Source organism: Akanthomyces muscarius, chromosome 4, assembly GCF_028009165.1.
Source record: "Akanthomyces muscarius strain Ve6 chromosome 4, whole genome shotgun sequence".
NCBI classification, from domain to species: Eukaryota; Fungi; Ascomycota; class Sordariomycetes; order Hypocreales; family Cordycipitaceae; genus Akanthomyces; species Akanthomyces muscarius.
The window spans coordinates 1590396-1609157 of record NC_079244.1 but is presented as its reverse complement, the minus strand read 5'-3'; the positions used below and the strand labels follow the sequence as shown (position 1 = coordinate 1609157).

The 18762-nt window shown below is 55.3% G+C and overlaps 5 protein-coding genes across 5 annotated transcripts; 3 read left to right on the top strand and 2 right to left on the bottom strand.

The window, feature by feature from the left end:
• Nucleotides 1-5015: 5015 nt before the first annotated feature.
• Nucleotides 5016-5340, bottom strand: LMH87_011193 (uncharacterized protein; the record flags this gene model as incomplete). Its single annotated transcript, XM_056200293.1, has 2 exons — nt 5016-5185; nt 5283-5340. 2 exons carry the CDS (start codon nt 5338-5340, stop codon nt 5016-5018), a joined length of 228 nt encoding a protein of 75 aa, XP_056052157.1.
• Nucleotides 5341-5954: 614 nt separating this feature from the next.
• On the top strand, nt 5955-7093 carry LMH87_011192 (uncharacterized protein; the record flags this gene model as incomplete). Its single annotated transcript, XM_056200292.1, has 3 exons — nt 5955-6165; nt 6243-6619; nt 6698-7093. The coding sequence occupies 3 exons, from the start codon at nt 5955-5957 to the stop codon at nt 7091-7093; spliced, it is 984 nt and encodes a 327-aa protein (XP_056052156.1).
• A 3558-nt stretch (nt 7094-10651) lies between these two features.
• Nucleotides 10652-11945, top strand: LMH87_011191 (uncharacterized protein; the record flags this gene model as incomplete). Its single annotated transcript, XM_056200291.1, has 3 exons — nt 10652-10705; nt 10857-10974; nt 11116-11945. The coding sequence occupies 3 exons, from the start codon at nt 10652-10654 to the stop codon at nt 11943-11945; spliced, it is 1002 nt and encodes a 333-aa protein (XP_056052155.1).
• A 670-nt stretch (nt 11946-12615) lies between these two features.
• Nucleotides 12616-16626, bottom strand: LMH87_011190 (uncharacterized protein; the record flags this gene model as incomplete). The annotated part of the gene is made up of 2 exons (XM_056200290.1): nt 12616-16215; nt 16270-16626. 2 exons carry the CDS (start codon nt 16624-16626, stop codon nt 12616-12618), a joined length of 3957 nt encoding a protein of 1318 aa, XP_056052154.1.
• A 1137-nt stretch (nt 16627-17763) lies between these two features.
• LMH87_011189 (uncharacterized protein) lies at nt 17764-18615 on the top strand (the record flags this gene model as incomplete). The annotated part of the gene is made up of 2 exons (XM_056200288.1): nt 17764-18175; nt 18245-18615. 2 exons carry the CDS (start codon nt 17764-17766, stop codon nt 18613-18615), a joined length of 783 nt encoding a protein of 260 aa, XP_056052153.1.
• Nucleotides 18616-18762: the final 147 nt, after the last annotated feature.

Here is an 18762-nt window from a genome sequence, read left to right as displayed (position 1 = left end):
AACTGGCAAACCGGGGTTAGTCCAGGGACCAGGATGACGGTCCAGATGGAGGTGATGCAGCAGCAAGAATAAAAAGGAACAAGGCCTGGCGAGGGTGTCGCAAAAGGTGCAAGGACCTCTCCGTGGCCGAGGGGCCTTTTCCCGGTCCTGAAAAGTAACGCGGCTAGCTGTACTGGTACGAGGCGCGCACAAAACGTGGACGAGGATGAGGCCTGGAGGGGTTGCCGGCGGTGGTGTCACTGAAGGTGTACGGACGGGCCGGTGGATGGATCGAGGACGCGTCTGCTGCTGGACCGGCTGTAGTTTGGCCAGGACGATGAAACTGGCCGATGCTTGATTGTAGGTACAAGTAGCAGACGGCAGGCCCAGGGGGGGAGAGTTGCTGGTGTCGAGAAAAGTTGGATAGGCGTTTGGAGATGGGATCGATCAAATGCAACTTGGGCGGCGTTGCAAACAAATGAGTTTTTTTGTGGTTCCCGGTGAGGAGTAGTGCGGGTAAATGAATGATAATAAAAAGAAAAAAAGGAAATAAAAATGGGTGCTGAGAAAAGAAGAAAAGCAAAATTGGGCAGCCAGGAGGTGGCAGCGTCGAGTTGTTAGCATGTAAATAGGTAGTGATAGTAATAATAATAATAGATAATAATAAAGGAAATAATGATAGTTGAAGCAACGCAGAAGCAGCACGGGAGGAGCCAGGTACCTACCTACCTACCTACCTACTAACTAGGTAGTCCAACTACCTGAGGTACCCCAGCTGTGGCGCACTTGGTGAGTCCGTTCGTCGTGTGCTGTGGACGGCGCTGGCCAACATGCGCCACTTTTGTTGGCACTAAACAAGAATGGACGGACATTCCCCAGGCTCTCGGGCAGGAAAATTGTAAATATCGCTGTAAAAATTGCATTCTCCACCACCCGGCAAGTTCTGAGGAGTACCTCCCTAGAGCATCCCTACACGTACTCCGTACATGCCTGTTGCCTGTTCAGCTGGACCAGTCTTTTTAAACCTACCTATTGATTGCGCTGCATGTACGGAATACCGGCTGTGACCTTAGCAGCAAGCTCCGCCCGGCAGCTCCACCGGCGGGCAGCCCGGTCGACTGCCCGCTGGAGCGACCTTTGCCTACCTTGCCTACTGGTAGCCTAGCGCTGTACCTCCCCTGGTCTGGTCTTGGACCCCGCTGTGCGCCACGGCTGGGTCTTCATCTCGAGACTTCCAACGGAGACCATCTGCCATTCAGTGCCAGCTACCTAGGTACCTAGGTAGGTAGCTGCCTTCATCTGTGCCTGGCAGCTCAAGTTGTTGCTGGACATGTGTGTCTGCTGTTGCATGCCGCAGATCCATCTTGCCCAGGCTCCATGCTACAATCTTTCTGGATCCCATCCAGTCTCGTCTTGCTCTCCTTGACACTTATTTTTGCTGAGAGAAAACCTTGCCTGCCCGAGCCTCAGCTCTTCTCCGGATTGCTTCCGCCACCCCATAACCCAAGGACGACCACCTGCCTGCTTCGGCGGGGTGGCATGGCAGTGGTGATCCACCATCACCACGATCCAGACTTGTCGCCCACTCTCCGTATCTTCATCACGAACAAAGTGCAAAACTCACTCCATCGGCACATCCAGCCAAGCTTCCTCCACCCTGACAACCTGACCATCAGCCCGTCACCCACCTCGTTAGATTGCATCTCCATCAATTCAGACAGCCAAACCTCAACAGCCTTGCCGACCTTTGCCCCTCCAAACCGGTCCTAGCTTTCCAACGCGGCCCCGCCGACCCCTCCTAGGCGCTCTGGAGACGAGCCACAAGCCACCAAGAACCCATCATCGTACCGTTCAGCAATGGAGAAATCGTATCAAGCTCGAACAAGCTTCAATCAATTTCAATGCCTAGCCGTGGGATGGGCGCAAGCTTGCTTCCCGCCTACAGGAGCAGCTCGGTTTGCCGGCCACTTCACCGTGACGTGTTCCTCAATGCAACCACCCCGTTGCCTGTCCAAGCTTGTAAGCCACGAGCCAGGTTGTTGATTGATAACCACTGCCATATCAAACTGACCCTGCTCCACGAAAAATCGGCAGGCCAGTGCGGCGCAATTGCTAGGACCAATATGTGAGACACCGAGAAGACGCCATGCGCCATTAACCCGCTGCCAGGACCTGACCTTCCACCGCCATCGTTCCAAACGAAATGTTGCTTCAGGAGGCGCACGCCTCCAGCGCAGTGACCAGTGCTGTCAGGGATGCTTCTCTGCCGAAGCGCATACCATTGACTCGCCGTTAGCCTAGCCATCGAAAACCTCGCCAGCGTCGGAGCCATGAAGCACTGCTGCAGACTCGCATTACTGCCGACGCTCAATCCCGAAGCCCATCGCCGCTTACACACCGTCTTAACGCTACGACGCATGCTGGTCAGTTCGGTAATCGACAGCGCCCAAGCCAACTAGGGTGTAGTTCCTGTTGCGATACCCGGAGCCTCTTCGGCGCTGCCGTGTTCTCGGCAAGTCCTGCAAGTCCTATCACATCGCACGGAGCGCAGCTTTTAACAAGGCAATTTATTCCACCCCAACTCAAGCCGCGACGCAGTCATTGCTTTTGACGCCAAACCAGTGCAACGGTCTCGGGACAAGATACTATACGCTGACGCACCTCTAGTTTCTTTTATAGTGCTGCCTAGGATTCTGAAGCTCTTATCTCGTTCGTTGCTGGGCTTTTCTCTTTCCTCCAAGTGCGAGCAGGGATGCGCACTGGTATTGTATTCTCGTGCATGCGCATTGCCACTTGCTGCTACGTTGGCCTGGCGGCATTGCCCTGCGCAAAGGTATCGATGCGGAGACGTGTCTCTCTCTAAACCAGAAACAACAGCATTTGCCGGGGTAGTCGAATGTATGCCAAATATAGAGGTGAGACTGACAGCTGTCTCAAGCGACACATACCGCATGCGCACATAATGGAATGACATAAGCATTTGGGCATCGTTTAATCATGCTCATATCTGGTGCAAAGCAAACAATGAACCGAGTTTAGTTCGACCTCGATTCGTGAGACATTGCGGCACCGGCCTATGCGCCTCTAAGTGCAAAAGCCGAGACACTGCCAACGGCTTACCCGTGCCGTTATCGCTTACCAAGACGAACAAACCTTGACCGAAAAGCGATCTGCGATTAAGGTCCGACTTGGGTGTCTTGAAACAAGGGATAAGGGTCGAGAATAGCCTCATTAATGACTTGCAGTGGTACCTGGATGAGAGGGCCATGGATAATCTCCCGTCGGGTACGACCTGACATGCATTGCCATATGTCGTGTTCTGCTGGCAGGTTGACGCCGTAGCTCCGAGACTTTTTTTTTTTTTTTTTTGCTAGGACGTATTGACGGTTCACGGTAATATAGAGTGGGAATATCGCCATTGGACTAGAGGAAGAACCAAGCAGGCCAGGCTGAGATGCATGCTGCAAGGGCGGCACTCGGCATCGTGATTCGGCGGCAGGGTTTTTGAATTGAGAAATGGTTGTAAGGGTGAAAATTGAGGCTGATGCCTGTGCAACATTGCCACTTAGTTTCTGCCTTCCGTTCTCTTGGCACTTGATGACATACTACTGTACTCGGCTACAGTCTTTCCTATTCGCACAACAGTTGATGCCACCAGACCAGTTAGTACAGTCAGCATCTCAGCCGATGAGAATCTGTTCGCGTTGTGTGCTATCTCAGGATCAAACGACAAGCACGAAGTTCGAAAAGAGAAGCGGACTGGCGCGAGAAAAAAGAACACAGCCAAAGCAGAAAACCAATGTGCTGTCTGGCTGTTCGAGCGAGCGCTGCTTTTTTGCCTACACACCTGCCTGGCTCGGTCAGTATCAAGTCCTGCAAAACATCACTTGCCGCGACAGTCGTTCTCAGCGTCGTAGAGAAATGGCTGCCACCGCGGCTGCGTCTACTGCGGCTCGTCGCCGCTCCGACGCATCCTCCCCCACACAGACTCTCGGATGACATGTCGATAAGAAACTAGGGCTAATGCTGGGAGCACTGATTACAGGATATTATGCTGGCCATCTTGTCAAAGTGCTGAAGGCCGCAAATGGGCCGATATACAATGGACTTGTCTAGAATTCCAAGTTTGACTATGAGCTGCGAAGCGCGGTTAGCGGACTCAGCAGACTAGACTCTAAAATTCAAGTATAAAGATTCATTCGGGATGAGTCTGATGCGGGATGTGTATCTATGTTCGGATCCAGAGCGAAAGTCGTCAATTTATTCGGAACGGCAGCTGCGGCCTATAGATTGATCCGATTGCGTGCTGGGACTGTCGCCCACTATCTGGGGAGAGAGCTGGGTCAGACGGCGTTCCGATACCACGGCAAAGCTTACATATGAGAAACCCTTCACCGCTTCACTGACATTGAAGCTAGACGATATAGCGCAAGAAACGAGCTTTTTTATTTTGTAGGAAGCGACGGGGATAAGAACACGTGGGTGGGTTTTGGGACAATCGTGAGGACGTCAATCGTCAATGCTAGACAGCAAGGAAGGGCCCCCGCAATTCCCCCGCGAGCCGCGGCGGGAGCGGCCACCGAGGAGGTGGTAAGGAATAGCATGTGAGATGGTGGGGGAGCCCGCAGATATGAACGGGAGTGTGCTTTGTTTTATTGGTTGTTGATATGACCGGAAGGCTGGGGAAATGGTTGCGTGTACTGGTACGCGGGGGGGATGGGATAGGTGAATGAATGGCAGGTCAGGTCACTGAGCCGAGAGCACATCGTGGTCGATCTCTGATGCGGTGCACACTTGAAGTGTGATGGGATGCAGTGCAGCATTTGGGAACAGTGTGAGAGCTTCGTAGAGTGCGCATGAGTAAAGACGAATGGTGTGGAGTTGACTGCGCGGCAAGATTGATGATTGGGGAGCCTTGATGAAATGATGAGCTGTTGTCTGCATGCACATTTGATATCATCATTCGGTTATATGCCCACGTTGCACGGGCTTGCAGCACACCAACTACTAATGGTACATATGAGAGGTAGGGCTAGTCAGGACTCTTGTCTCAAGTCGTGGTCATGTAAGTAGTGAGGCTGGCAGAAAAATAAGGCGAGATACCTCGGCGACTCCTCTGCCTGGTCTGGGCTGAGCTTGGCCTGCCTCCCCGCCTCGTGCAGTACGAAAAAGCGAGGGAGAGGGGAGTTGGATGGAGGGTCCTTGGCTTTGGGTTTTGCGGCGCGGGCGGAGCGCGGATTAGCATGATACGTGGTGCGGAGTTTTGAAAGGATTCAAGGGGGGCGGGCGAGATGACTATTTACTTGGTCGGGGACTATTTGGTTGTTTGGTAGAAAGCTGGTTATTCCTCTTGGGGCCCATTCTTATTGGAAATGAAGAGAGACGGAGCAGCTGTTGATAACTAAATAAATCAGGGGACCTGAATGACTTGCAGGCGAGACGCGATATTGTTGGTGCTAGCAGGCCTTGAAAAAAATAAAGAACAGCGCCGCGCTGAAAAAGGTGGAAGGAAAGGGTCCTGGTAGCGCCACTACCTACCTACCTAGGCTAAGTAGGTAGGTAGAGACCCAGGAGGTGGCACCATGCACAGCGACGTAACTGGCCTGCAGCAGCAAGGCATTGGTTGATTGGCATGGCTCCCTCCTTTACGCATCCACCATATCGGAGCTGTTCTTTAATTCTTCAACTTCCACTTTCTTCGCTTCCCGTCCACTCCTTATCTGCCCATTTACCATCTCTACATTTCTCGACCCCCTCTATTTCTGGTTCTTTTCGTCTGTTCCATTGAGCACACGACTCCCCCGTATCTGTGCGCATTACCTTCGTCGAGCAAGAAAAAAAAAAGCTTCGTCGGATCCCTTGCTGGCTTCCACCCCTACCCCTGCCGGCCACCGGAACCGTCGGTCGCACCGTCAACGACGACACTCTTCTTTTCTACATTGTTGTTCAAGACCACGTCGACGACGCCCGTCGTAATGTCTGCCCGCTCGACCAGACGACGATCCGCGCGCAACCGCGATGCCCAGTCCCCGTCCGACGACGAACAACAGCTGTCTCAGGCCAACGGCGCCGTCACTATGAACGGCAATGGCTCTGCCCATGCCGACCCCGTCACCACCACCACCAGCCAGGACAATGACGACGAGGAGCGCGAAAACATCTTCCTCTTTTGGCCCAACCTAATTGGTACGCTGATATAACCTGCGCCGCGCGTTGCCACTTCTCCTTTGCCCCCGATGAAAACTAACCTTGCTCCAAAAAAGGCTACTCGCGAATCGTCCTCGCCATCGCCTCGCTCTACTACATGCCCCTCCACCCGCGAACCTGCGCGGTCCTCTACAGCATCTCGTGCCTGCTCGACGCCCTCGATGGCTACGCCGCCCGTGTCTTTGAGCAGTCGACCCGATTCGGCGCCGTCCTCGACATGGTCACCGACCGCTGTACCACCTCATGTCTGCTCGTCTTCCTATCCTCGGCCTTTCCCCGCTGGGCCATTCTCTTCCAGGCCCTCATCGCCCTCGACTTCTCCAGCCACTACATGCACATGTACGTCACGCTCGTCGTCGGCGGTGTCGACTCGAGCCACAAGAACATTGACAAAAGCAAGAGCTGGCTCTTGAACCTCTACTACACCAACAAGGTTTGTGCCCAACACCACCTTCTCACCACTGGTCTCGTGGCCCACAGCGCATCGTGTACTAATAACGAACCCAAACAGACTGTTCTCTTTATCTTCTGCGGTCTCAATGAGCTCTTCTTCATCGCCCTTTACCTCTTATCCTTCTCCTCGCCTCTCCTCTCCCCCCACCTGATCAAGTCGGTCGAGGAGTCCAGCGGCACCCACATCCAGGCCGGCGCTCCGATGAACGCCTCGTTACTCAAGCAGTTCTTCCCCGATCCTTACAGCGCTGCCGCCCTCGAGCTCGCCCGCGCCAACAAGATGGACTCGACCGTCCCCTGGATCCTGGCCGGCATCAGCTTCCCCATCATGTTTCTCAAGAACGTCATCAATGTCGTCCAGCTGGTCAAGGCCAGCAGATGGCTCGCAGAGGTTGACATTCAGGCTCGCAAGGCCCAGGGCCTGCCACGGAAGCCCAAGGCCAAGCGCGTGTAAGCGTCGACTGAACCGCACACGACAACGCAACGGGGCAGGTCATTCGTGGCTGAGACGGTTGTCCTGCTAGCTCTGTCGGACGACGCACGTAATAGTAAACAACTTGGGCATGTTGGGTTTTCCATCTTAGAAACCCAATTTGGCAACAACAGGGAGCAAGCACTCCCGCCACCCGTCAGCTGCCCTCTGACACCTTGCATTTTATCTTGTTTCTTCTTTCTCTCTATGGAATATTTAATGGCGGGACAACCAGGATTGATTTCACGAACTGAAAATACTCGACGGAGAGGAACATTTTTACCAAGGGATGGAGGATGGTGTAAGGATTTGGTGTACCAAAACAAGACCGGAAGCTTCTTCTTTCTCTTTCTTCTTTCGTTTTTTGTTTCATCGGACGGGGAAGTATGCGCGAACTTTGGGTGCACAATCTCTTTTTTTTTCGGACTATTTTCTTGCCATCTTTTCTTGCTTTGGTGCTTTCTTACAAGGCCACATTTGTATACATACTTTTTCGTCTCCGAAAACAAGTGGCCTGTTACCGGCGCGGACATCGTCTTATTACTTTTTAATTTATGAAGAGAGTTGCAAAACACACAGAAACATGGAAAGCTACCACATGAGACGATTAATTGTTGACCATGAAGCGGTGCACGTGTGGAAAGATTGTACGTATCTTTGCTCTTTTAGGATATGAAACATGCTCTATTCGACATGGGTTTCTCATCCGCAGTTTGGCTCGTCCCCAGCGGCCCCAATCGCATGTCCATGGATACCGCCGTCTAGAATCATGCCCTCGTTGTCATCCTGATCATCCTGCACCCGCCGCCAGCCTTTTCGTTCTGCACGCCGTTGCCGCGCCGCGTCCTTGTCCCCTGCCACTACATCCTCGTTCTCACCTGCCGTCGCCGTCGCCGTCTCCTTGCCCTTGGCCGGCTTGAATACCGGCTTCATGAGCGAGCCCAGCAGCGGATTGCTGCTAAACGCACCGCCCGTGCCTCTGCCACCGCTAGGCAACGCCGCGGCGCCCCGTGACAGGATCGGCTCCTCGCCGCCGTCGTCCGTCTCCGTTTCCGTCTCCTCTGGCGTCCGCGGCCGCTCGGCGGGGGCCATCTTGCGGACCACGCGCCCGTTGACGAGGTCGATGCTCATGACCTGCTGGCGCTTCTCGTACTCGGGCCGCGCGTTCCACTCCATCTCGCGCAGGATCTTTTGCTGGCGCTTGAGCTCGCGCGCGCGGTCCTCGGGCTTGGCCCACATGTTGCCGCCGGTACCGGCGACGGCGGCCGTGACGTCAAAGTCGGACGCTTCGTCGCGGACCGTGGTGCGCTGGGCGTTTTCCGCCTGAAAGTTGAGCAGCCTGTCGCGGTGCTCGCGGGCCCTGGCGGCGGCCTCGGCGAGCGACGGGCCGGCCTCGACGGCCGCGGTGCCAAAGTTGCCGCGGGGCTGCGAGAAGGGCGCGGGCTTCTGGGAGATTTCCGCGCGGCGGTGGGTGCTGGCGTGCGCGGCCATGCGCTCCCGGCCGCGCTGGTCCTTGAGCTCGCGCACGAGGACCTGCACCTCGTCGGGCGAGAGCAGCGCGGCGCCGCAGTAGGTGCACGGCCCGAGCCCCTCCTTGACGCAGACGACCTTGCCGCAGGACAGGCAGTTGGGCGCCGCCGTCTGCAGCGGGTGGCGGGTGGCGACGCAGCGGCAGCGCCGCGCCCTGGGGTTGTCGAGCGACGGGTTGGTCGAGACCTCGAGCGCGCGGATGGCGCTGTCGAGGTCGGCAATGGCCGTCGACTGCCCAGCCATGGGCGTGCCGCCGGATATGGAGATCTTGGTGGTCGCGCCGCCGCTGGGCTTGGGCGTGGAGCTGCGCGTGCCAGGGCTGGACTTGGACTTTGGCTGCTTGGAGAGGGCGTCGGCGATGAGGAAGCCGGCGGACGAGGCGTGCTGCTTCGGGGCTTGCTGCTGCTGCTGCTGCTGCGGCTTCGGCGGCGGGTGGCTGCTGGCAGAGGGCGGTGTGGCGGGCCGCGATGCATGGTTGCTCGTGGGTGCGCTCGCGCGCTGTGAGATGTACTCGAGATCGGTATCCTTTTTGCTGTATGCCGTGCCCAGAGGGCCCGTGTATGAATCGACGAGGCGGGCCTGCGGGGTGTGCAGCGGCGCCTTTTTCTTCCTGGGACCGCCGCGCTTCGGCCGCGGCAGCGAGTCAATGCCCGAGGATGATGTGGCGGTGGATGATGCGGCGACAGCGCTCGGAGCGGCGGCAGCAGGCGTCTCGCGACGAGCGTTGAACGAGGCGATGAAGTCGACGGCGAGGGGCGAGTCGCCGAGCAGGTTGCTGAAGTGGGATGCGGCGTCGGCTTTGGAGAGCGTCCTGGCGTAGTCGAGCACCTGCTGCAGCTCCTCCTCGGGCAGAGGAAGCAGCTGCGACAGCTGGGCTTGCGACATGGTGATCTGGCAATTGTGAGTTGAATGTGGTGGTGATGGTTGTGTTTGGAGAATTACATGCGGTCGGTTTGCGTTTTCTGTCAAGGCACGTCCCACCAGTATGCGTCACTCGCCGATGGAGCTAGGGACGGTACTCGGAGGGGCGTAGCTGGTGGACAGCACGTACGTCAAAAGCCAGTCCAAACGTCAGATACAAATTGGACCAATTTCTCTGGATTATAATTTTTTTTTATCAGAATCGAGTTTTAACTTCATGGTTTGGCGATGCTGCATTTGTGCCTGCACGTTTATCCCAGGTAATGGCCATCCTTACCAGCGGGAAAATGGCGGAGGCGTCTCAAAACGCTGTTTGAACAGCCCAAACCTGCAGTTTTAAAGAAGAACAAGGAATGATTCTTTTGTAATTATTCTGACGCCATGGATGTTGCAGTTGGCTTTTGCAGGTGCCACACCTGATAGTTGTGAAATGAGGGCGGCGCGCAATCTAAATGAATGGCTTGTAGAAACAAACCCTGCGTGCTTTTACAAAAGGCTTGCTCAGGTCGGAAACGAATCGAAACGACTGCATACATCATTCGTGATGGCCAAGCCCAGGTTCGTAATGCGCCCACTCGTGTCGATGGCTGTGGCGAGGATATGCTCATTCGCTCAGATTACTCTGGGCCAGGTGTAGTAATATCTATCTGGTACATACATAGCAGTGACCAGGGTCCGCTCAGCGCATCAGCAGCTCCGGACCAGCCTGTCATAATCGTGGCCCTTGTCTTTATTTCATGAAAGTTATTAGCTGTAGTAATCTGTAGCATGGCATAGCCGAGCACCGCCGAGCTATGCCCGTTCCTCTCTCCTCCTGTCTCGCCTAGCCACTCAGAGGCTAGTGCCTGTGGCTTTTCCGCTTTTTTTTCTCTCTCGCCCGGCCAGGAGTCCAGTCAAGTCCAGGACCAAAGCCACAGACAGACAGGCCCGGCCAGGTGCAGGCCGCAGGACCCATCTGACCGAGCAACCAGCAGCCCGGGACCAAACACCTTTTCCCTCAACCACTTTCTGCCAGCACTCAACCTCGTCTTCCTCTCAATTGCGTCTCTTGCATCCCTCCCACCACCAATCCCATCCGCCTCAGTCACAATGTTCGCTGCCTCCAGAATCCAGACCCGGGCTTTCTCTGCCTCGGCCCGCAACGTACGTTTGTTCCCCTAGCTTCCGGCCGTTGAGCCCTTTCACTCCCCCCGTCGGCACCACCCGAGCTCTTTTTCTCCCTGCCCTGCGTCATTCCGCGCCCGTCGATGCCGGCCGTTCTGTCGACCAATTGCTAACTATCGCGGGCCTCTAGCTCTCCAAGGTTGCCGTTCTCGGTGCCGCCGGCGGTATCGGCCAGCCCCTCTCTCTGCTCCTGAAGCTGAACCCCCGTGTCACCGACCTCGCCCTCTACGATATCCGTGGCGGCCCTGGTGCGTCAAATACATACCCTGTTCGCACCCTGCCTTGTCTCACATTGCGATCGCCCTCGTGATCACAACTGATGCCTCGCAATGCGCCCAGCTGTCCCTGACTGCTTATCTCTTGATGCTAACCAACCAATTCCTCTCCAGGTGTCGCTGCTGACATCTCCCACGTCAACACCAAGTCCACCGTCACCGGCTACGAGCCCTCCGCCGAGGGTCTCGCCGCCTGCCTCAAGGATGCCGAGATTGTGCTCATCCCCGCTGGTGTCCCCCGCAAGCCCGGCATGACCCGTGACGATCTTTTCAACACCAACGCCTCCATCGTTCGCGACCTCGCCAAGGCCGTTGCCGAGTCTGCCCCCAAGGCCAAGACCCTCGTCATCGCCAACCCCGTCAACTCTACCGTCCCCATCTGCGCCGAGGTCTTCAAGGCCCGCGGTGTCTACAACCCCAAGACCCTCTTCGGTGTCACCACCCTTGACGTTGTCCGCGCCAGCCGCTTCGTCTCCGCCATCAAGGGCACTGACCCCAAGGATGAGAACATCACCGTTGTCGGTGGCCACTCCGGTGTTACCATCGTCCCTCTCTTCAGCCAGAGCAGCCACCCCGACCTGAGCTCCGACGCTGAGCTCGTCAAGCGTGTGCAGTTCGGTGGTGACGAGGTCGTCAAGGCCAAGGACGGTGCTGGCTCTGCCACCCTCTCCATGGCCATGGCTGGTGCCCGCATGGCTGACTCTCTCCTCCGCGCCGCCGCTGGCGAGAAGGTCATTGAGCCTACTTTCGTCGAGTCTCCCCTCTACAAGGACCAGGGCATCGAGTTCTTCAGCTCCAAGGTCGAGCTCGGCCCCGATGGTGTCAAGGAGATTCTTCCCGTCGGCAAGGTCGATGCCACCGAGAAGGGCCTCCTCGACGCCTGCATCGTCGACCTCAAGAAGAACATTGAGAAGGGTGTCGCCTTCGTTGCCCAGAACCCTTAAATGCATCCGCTGTCCCAACCCGGTGTGGCATAGCTGTGGTCTCGCTGGGCAGCGTACCGTGGCGATGAATTGCAGAACAGTCTAGCCTACTCCCAAGAACAGATTCTCTGCTTTGTATGACACAAAAAAAATTCGTATTGTAGGATGAATGGAGGAAAATGAGAGACGCAATTTTGAGTTCGGAATACCACGAGCAGGAATGGGCTCATGTTTGTGCGGGAGACCCCGGCACTTTTTGGCCTCGGCTCCTTGTCTCTTGCTGTTTGTAAAATGTATTCGAGCTTGATTTATAGACCCAATAAAGTCTGCGAAAGCATTCCCTTTTACATGGCCTGGTGACGTCTCCCTGCGGCACGCTATGAAGCACCCATTCACTCACCAATTCACTCATACGCAGCGACCCAATATAAAGTGTGATCATGTCCCGCGAAATAAATGCAACATCTATTATTGTTGATACATGTTTAAAGAAAAAATGTTTGCAAAAGCTTGAAAGCCGGAGACGCAGCGCAGGTACTGAAATCCACGCCGCAGCACCAACAGTAAAGCGTATACACAAGTCTCCCTTCCTTCGTCTATAACCGCCCTTCTCCTGATTTCTATGGGTTCCCCATGAAGAGCAATTTTTAGAAAAAAAAAATCACACCGTTCCGCCATGAATCTAGACAGCTCACTGGCGCTGACGACCCGCGCGCCAGTCCTGCAGCTGCCTCTTGCGCTCCTCCACCTTGCGCTCAAACTCGGCCACCTTTTCGAGGCGCTTCTGCTCCTCCTCGACGGCCTTGGCGTCGGCCAGGACCTTTTTGCGGGCGGCCTCGCGCGCGAGCTGCTCGGGGCGGCGCTCGGCAATGTCGCGCGGGCGGTAGTCGCTGAAGAGGGACTTGAGAACGACCTCGATGACCCAGCATACGACAAAGTCGAGGCCCATGACGACCGTCATCTTGAGCTTGAACTCGTCGGTAAAGGGCACGAGCTTGATGCTCTCGTTGATCTCGGGGATGAGCTCCATGGCGCAGACAAAGGCGAGGCCGGACACGCCGACGATGCCGTAGAACATGGCCTTGTTCTCGGTGAGGGCCTCGCGGAAGGGACGGCCCTGGTAGTTGATGGCAAAGGTCGAGACCTGCTGCACGAGCTGCAGCAGGTAGATGGCCGAATTGAGCAGCGACGGCTCAAATTCGGCCTCGAGGTCGACATCGTCGGAGCGCGGCGAGATCTTTTCCGAGAGGCGCGCCACGTAGATGAGCGTGACAATGTGCACCGCAAATTGGCCGAGGATGGATCCGATAATGTAGACGTTGAAGATGTTGGGCTGGGGACGCTCCTTGCTCAGACCTTCGACCACCTTGGCACGCGAGATGCTGAGGAAGCAGACGGACATGAGCATACCGCTGATGGTGTACTGCGTGTCGCCAAACTTGATACCCTCAAGGTATAGGACGGACAGGGAGTAAGCAGAGATGAGACAGTTGAGCGCGAGAATCTTGTACATCTGGATCGTGGCAACCAGCGTGCAGCGGCCCTGACGGATAATGTTGGGAATGGCAATGACGTCGCGGAGCTTGGACGTGAAGGGGGCGGCAACAGAGGCGTCACCAAGCTTCAGCGTGGGCGGCTCGTCATCGCCAAGTTCGGCCTCCATCATCCCGGAAGAGAGCTTGTCGGCGAAGCTGGCGGCCTTGGCTTGAGCAGCGGCTTGACGAGCAGAACGAGGGTCGTTCGAGTTGATCAACTGTTGGGCGGCGGGCGAGGTAATGGTCTCAATGGGGTGACCAGCAGCCTTGACATATTCCTCAGCAGAAATACCCTTCTTCTCCGCCTCCCGCTCAACAGCCTTCTGGTAGTGGGGGTTGGCAGGACCGGGGGGGTACAGATGGGCAATCAGGATAGGGGCGGGAGGCTGGGCCTGGTTGAAACGCTTCATGAGATCGCACTGCTTCTGGTACATGTCTTTGAGGCGAGTGTTGCGAGCGTGATCCGCAATGCGGTTCAGATCGTCCTTGGTGCCGTTGAGAAGAGCAATACCAATGTGAGCCTGCTTGAGAGCACCAACGTCGTTGGTGCCATCACCGGCCATTAGTGTGTAGTATCCCATATCCTTGAGGCTGAGCAGAATGTCTTCCTTCTGCTTGGGCGAGACACGAGCGTAAACCCAAGCGTGACGAATAATAGTGTTCCATCCAGGCTGGCCTTGCAGCTTAGCAAGAGCATATCCAGTCACGCAAAGATCGTTGTCCTTGACAATCTTGGGATCAATAGGCTTGGTGGGATCGACAGAAATAGTAATCAGGTCATCAACGCTGCGCCAGACGAGGTGCTCGGCGCCCTTGTCATCCTCGGGAGCGTCCAAGATGAGAACATCGCGGTCAACAATCTCGACTTCACGAGCGACGTGTACAGCAGTAAGAGGATTGTCGCCGGTAATCATGACAACACGGTGGCTGCTCTCGTTGAGCATCTGGACCGCCTCCTTGGCATCTTCCTTGAGCGGGCAGTGGAGGATCAAGAAACCAGCAAATGTCAGTTCGGCCTCGACCTTCTCGCGCTTCAGATCGTTGATTTTGGCGGCACCAAGTTCAGAGTCGACAGTGAGCTGCTTATAAGCTAGAGCTAAAACGCGGGAGCCTTTGCGGGTGAAGTACTTGTAGGTCTCCTCGTAATCAGCAGGGACTTCAGCAAGCATCTTCATGATGGTCTCGGGGGCTCCCTTGACACCGGCGAAGGTGCCCTTGAGCTTCTCGCCAGTCTTGGTGTTGGTCCCGTTGACCATGGCAATGGAACTCTGACGCTTCAGAGCAGAGGAGAATTGGAAACGACGTTTGATTTGAACGTTGCCGACGGTACCCTCGGCCTTGTCAGTGCTCGAGAGAACATCCTTGCGCCCGAGAGTCCAACCGAGGGAAGCAAGAGTGGCCTTTTCCATGGGGTCGCCGACAATGTCTCCTTCGTCGAGCTTGACCAGGGCATGAGCAGTGGCCAAAACCAGCTGGGTTTCCATGCTTGCGCCTTTGACGGAAGTTATGGTCGAGTGGGCACCGTCGGATTCCTTCTTGTCTTCAACATCAGTGTGATTCAAACCGAGTCCGGCAATACCCTCAACGACGAGGTCTTCGCCAGTAAGAGTTCCAGTCTTGTCAAAACAAGCAACATCGACGCGGCCTGCATAGGGAATACGGAAGGGCTCAGTGCAGAAAATAGCCAGCTTAGCCAAAGCGGCCAAACTGGTGTTGACAGCGAGACTAAGCTCCATGGGCAGCTCAGGGGGGACGACACTGGTGACAATCAAGATACAGTCAAGAAGAAGCTTCGAACGCTTGCGGTCCTTGCGCACACCTTCGTCCCAGACATACCAGGAAGCGGCAATGGCGAAAATAAGGAGGAACAAGATGAAAAGCAAAGCCTCAACGTTATTAGCAGAGACATGCTCGGTAGAGTAGATCATAGTGCGGACAAGGCTGCCCTGAGAAGTCTCAAAACCGGTCTTGGTCACAATAGCCATAGCACCATTGTCAGGCGGGGGAGGAACTCCTGAAGACAGAACGGGCTTCTCTTGGTCGGCGGTCCCATGGGTAACCTGGAGAACCTTTGTGCCTCCCCAGAGAAAGGCATTCTTGTCAAGGCCCTCGGCATCAAGTGTCACATCGGCCGGGCGAAGCTGGACCGAGTCTTTGAGGAGAGGGGTACTCTCACCCGAGAGCATAGCCTCGTTGACGATGGCGGTGCCCTCAACAAGAATCATGTCACATGCAACGCCACTGTCGTCCTTGGTACGGGTAACGGAAACCAGGTCGCCTGGGAGGAGAGCATCGCTCAGGATCTCGGTCCAGGTGCCAAGACGGTACACCCACATATCGTAGGGCTTGATGCTCATTCCTCGGAATTCGGTCAGAGTGCGCTGGCGCTGCCAAACAACAGTGCTTTCAAAGGCGACAAGCATGAACAGGGTGAAAAGCGAGTAGTACCAGTAGTCGTCGAGCATCCATAGACCAACGCAGAAGATTTGGAAGACAAAGAACGGCGCGACAGCATGGTCTTTGAACAGCTCAGTGAAGGTCGGGACAGGGATATCGAAAGTGTTGGTGCCATAGTGATGTTCCATGCGCGACAGCTCCGACTTCTTGTCAATTCCGCGGGACGACTGAAAGTCCCGAATGAGGGGCTTGGGCTCGGAGTCGATTGCGTACTTGAGGGTATCGAAGGAATTGGTTTCGGGTTTGTACAAGAAGCGGCGTTTCTGGAAGAGGAACGAGGTGTTGGTCTTTCCGCCAGCCTAAAGTAGCAAAATTAATAAGGAGTTTAGATTGCTGATGGCAAATGCGCCTACCTTGTCGCGAACCAGCTTGCAGATTTCGGCTGAGCCGGCGTTGGCGATGGGAATAACCTTGATGAGCCGAGCATCTTCAACGGACTTGGCAGACTTGGCAGTGAAGATGGAATCAAGGTTGACGCTCCAATGAGTGCTCAGCCAAACCAGAGACTGAACTGTGACGATAGAGCCGACCCAAACAAAAGTCCATTCCGGCGCGCCGATGTGTTTCTCGTAGAGCTCGGGCGTCAGAAAATATCGAAGGAAAATGGGCCAGACAATGGCAAAGGGCCAGATGTATGCGCGGAATTGAAAAGGAAGCGGATTCAGCAGCTGCGCGTGCTTAATCTGCGCATTTTCGACCAGGGGCGCCATCTCGAAGGTTTGGGGCCAGCGCGGGCCGGGAATCCAGGGGGACGCAGCAACGGGACGCCTCGGTGAGCGATGGCGTCTGCAAAAGAGAGCTCCGTCTGCGCCGTCGATAGCAGAAGAGGAGCCGAGGAGCAATCACCAGATAACCTTGATGGCGATATGGCGACGAGCGAAGAATGTGGAAGAAGACTTTCGGTGGTGTCCCGCGATCTGTACTTTTCACCACTCAGGGCGCAGCGTGGCGTGGATTTAGCTGCCTTGCGCTAGTGTGGCTCAAGCAGGCCGAAAGAGGGAACTTTTGCCACAGTGGCTGGTGCGGCACCGAATTCTCACCAGCATAGGCATTGCGGCTCAGCAGGGCGACATAATTTCCCAATGAGTGCAATTCTTGCATCGCATAAAGCGACATCATTTTCGGGATACTGGGAGACTGGCCACCCAGTGAGATTGGGTCTCGTCATCCCGTCTTCCTGCAGATCCTTCATAGTCCGTCCATACAAGCCGGCCTCGTTCCCACCAGCAGCTGCTGACCCTCACATGTGCGGATATGCCGATAATGTATTTGACCGTCGGATCATGATGATGAAAAAAAGCTTCAAAGTAACTCTAATTCTGATAGCGATTATATCTAGCCTCGTGGAGCCGGCAGAAGCCAGCAGAAGCCAGCCTCATTGTCTTGGCACAGTAGCTGGCAAGCCAAAACACCTTGATGTCCCCCATGATGAAGCCAAAGATGCAAATCTGTTGGCCTTTTGGGGTTCGAGACTCCAAATACTTTGGAAAATTTCTTGGCAGCGGAGAGACATGGCTGAAAAATTGGCAAATTTATTGCTCACAGTCGAGGAGACCCCGAGCCTCACCAAGGTTGCAATGCAGTCTGCAGCAGAAGTGTACCAACTTTTCCTATCCACTTCTCGAGACCGCAGACCCTGATGATTAACGCCTCTTATTTCATGAAAGAAAATGGCGCAGACAGCTGTCTTGGCAGGTTGGTACACGGCCATCCTGACCGCCGTCTACGATGGCGAGGTTTTGAGCATCACTAGGCTGGCTATATATATCTTCGCAAATACCCATCTCTCGACTTGTTGACAACCACGTCATCAATACCTCAACTTTGAAAGAGATCAGCCGTTCAAGATGAAGACACAAGGCTTGCTTATAGCGCTTACTGCCACAGGCCTCATGGCCTCCCCCCTCGCGACCGAGAAAGGGACACCGACAGCAATCGCCGGTACTCCAACCTCGACCCCAAAACCCGAGGCCTACAATTGGGCAGATGGATGGCAGGCGTCATTCCCCATTCACTCATCTTGCAACAGCACATTGCGTTCCCAGCTTCAGGTCGCCCTCGACGACGCAGTGCAACTCGCTCAGCATGCCAGAAACCACCTTCTCCGCTTCGGCAGCAAGTCAGAAATGGTCCAAAAGTACTTTGGAAATGGGACTCTGGCCGAGCCCATCGGCTGGTATGACCGCATCGTTGCGGCAGACAAGGGCGCCATGACCTTTCGCTGCGATGACCCCGATGGCAACTGCGCAGGCCTACCCAGTATGTGTTCCAGAAGAAGATGCCGCGTATGAAAGATGAACATGAGACAGCTGACAATTACATTTATAGCTTGGGCCGGTCATTACCGCGGGAAAAACGCTACTGAAGAAACCGTCATCTGCCCCCTGTCCTTCGAGAAACGACGCTCACTCTCATCGGTCTGCAACCTTGGTTATACGGTCGCTGGATCTCCTTTAAACACGATCTGGGCAGTTGACCTCTTGCATCGAATGTTTCATGTCCCGACAATCAACGAAAATGCAGTGGATCACTTTGCAGACGATTACAACGGAGTCCTGGCTCTGGCGAAGCAAGACCCTTCCAAGAGCGCTAAAGATAGCAACGCGCTCCAGTATTTTGCGATCGATGTTTGGGCTTATGACATTGCGGCTCCGGGAGTTGGTTGTACTGGCAAGCCTGCAGCGAAACCAAAGGCCTAGAACGTCGGAGGGATGCGACTACAAGGGAAAACAGGGTTATTGGTAGCTTAATACAAAGCGTAAGGGATAATGCCGTTGTCACGTTCAGGTCCAGTAGATTTCACAGTGCATCACACGTGGCATGTAAAACTTTGGCTGCCGCGCGGC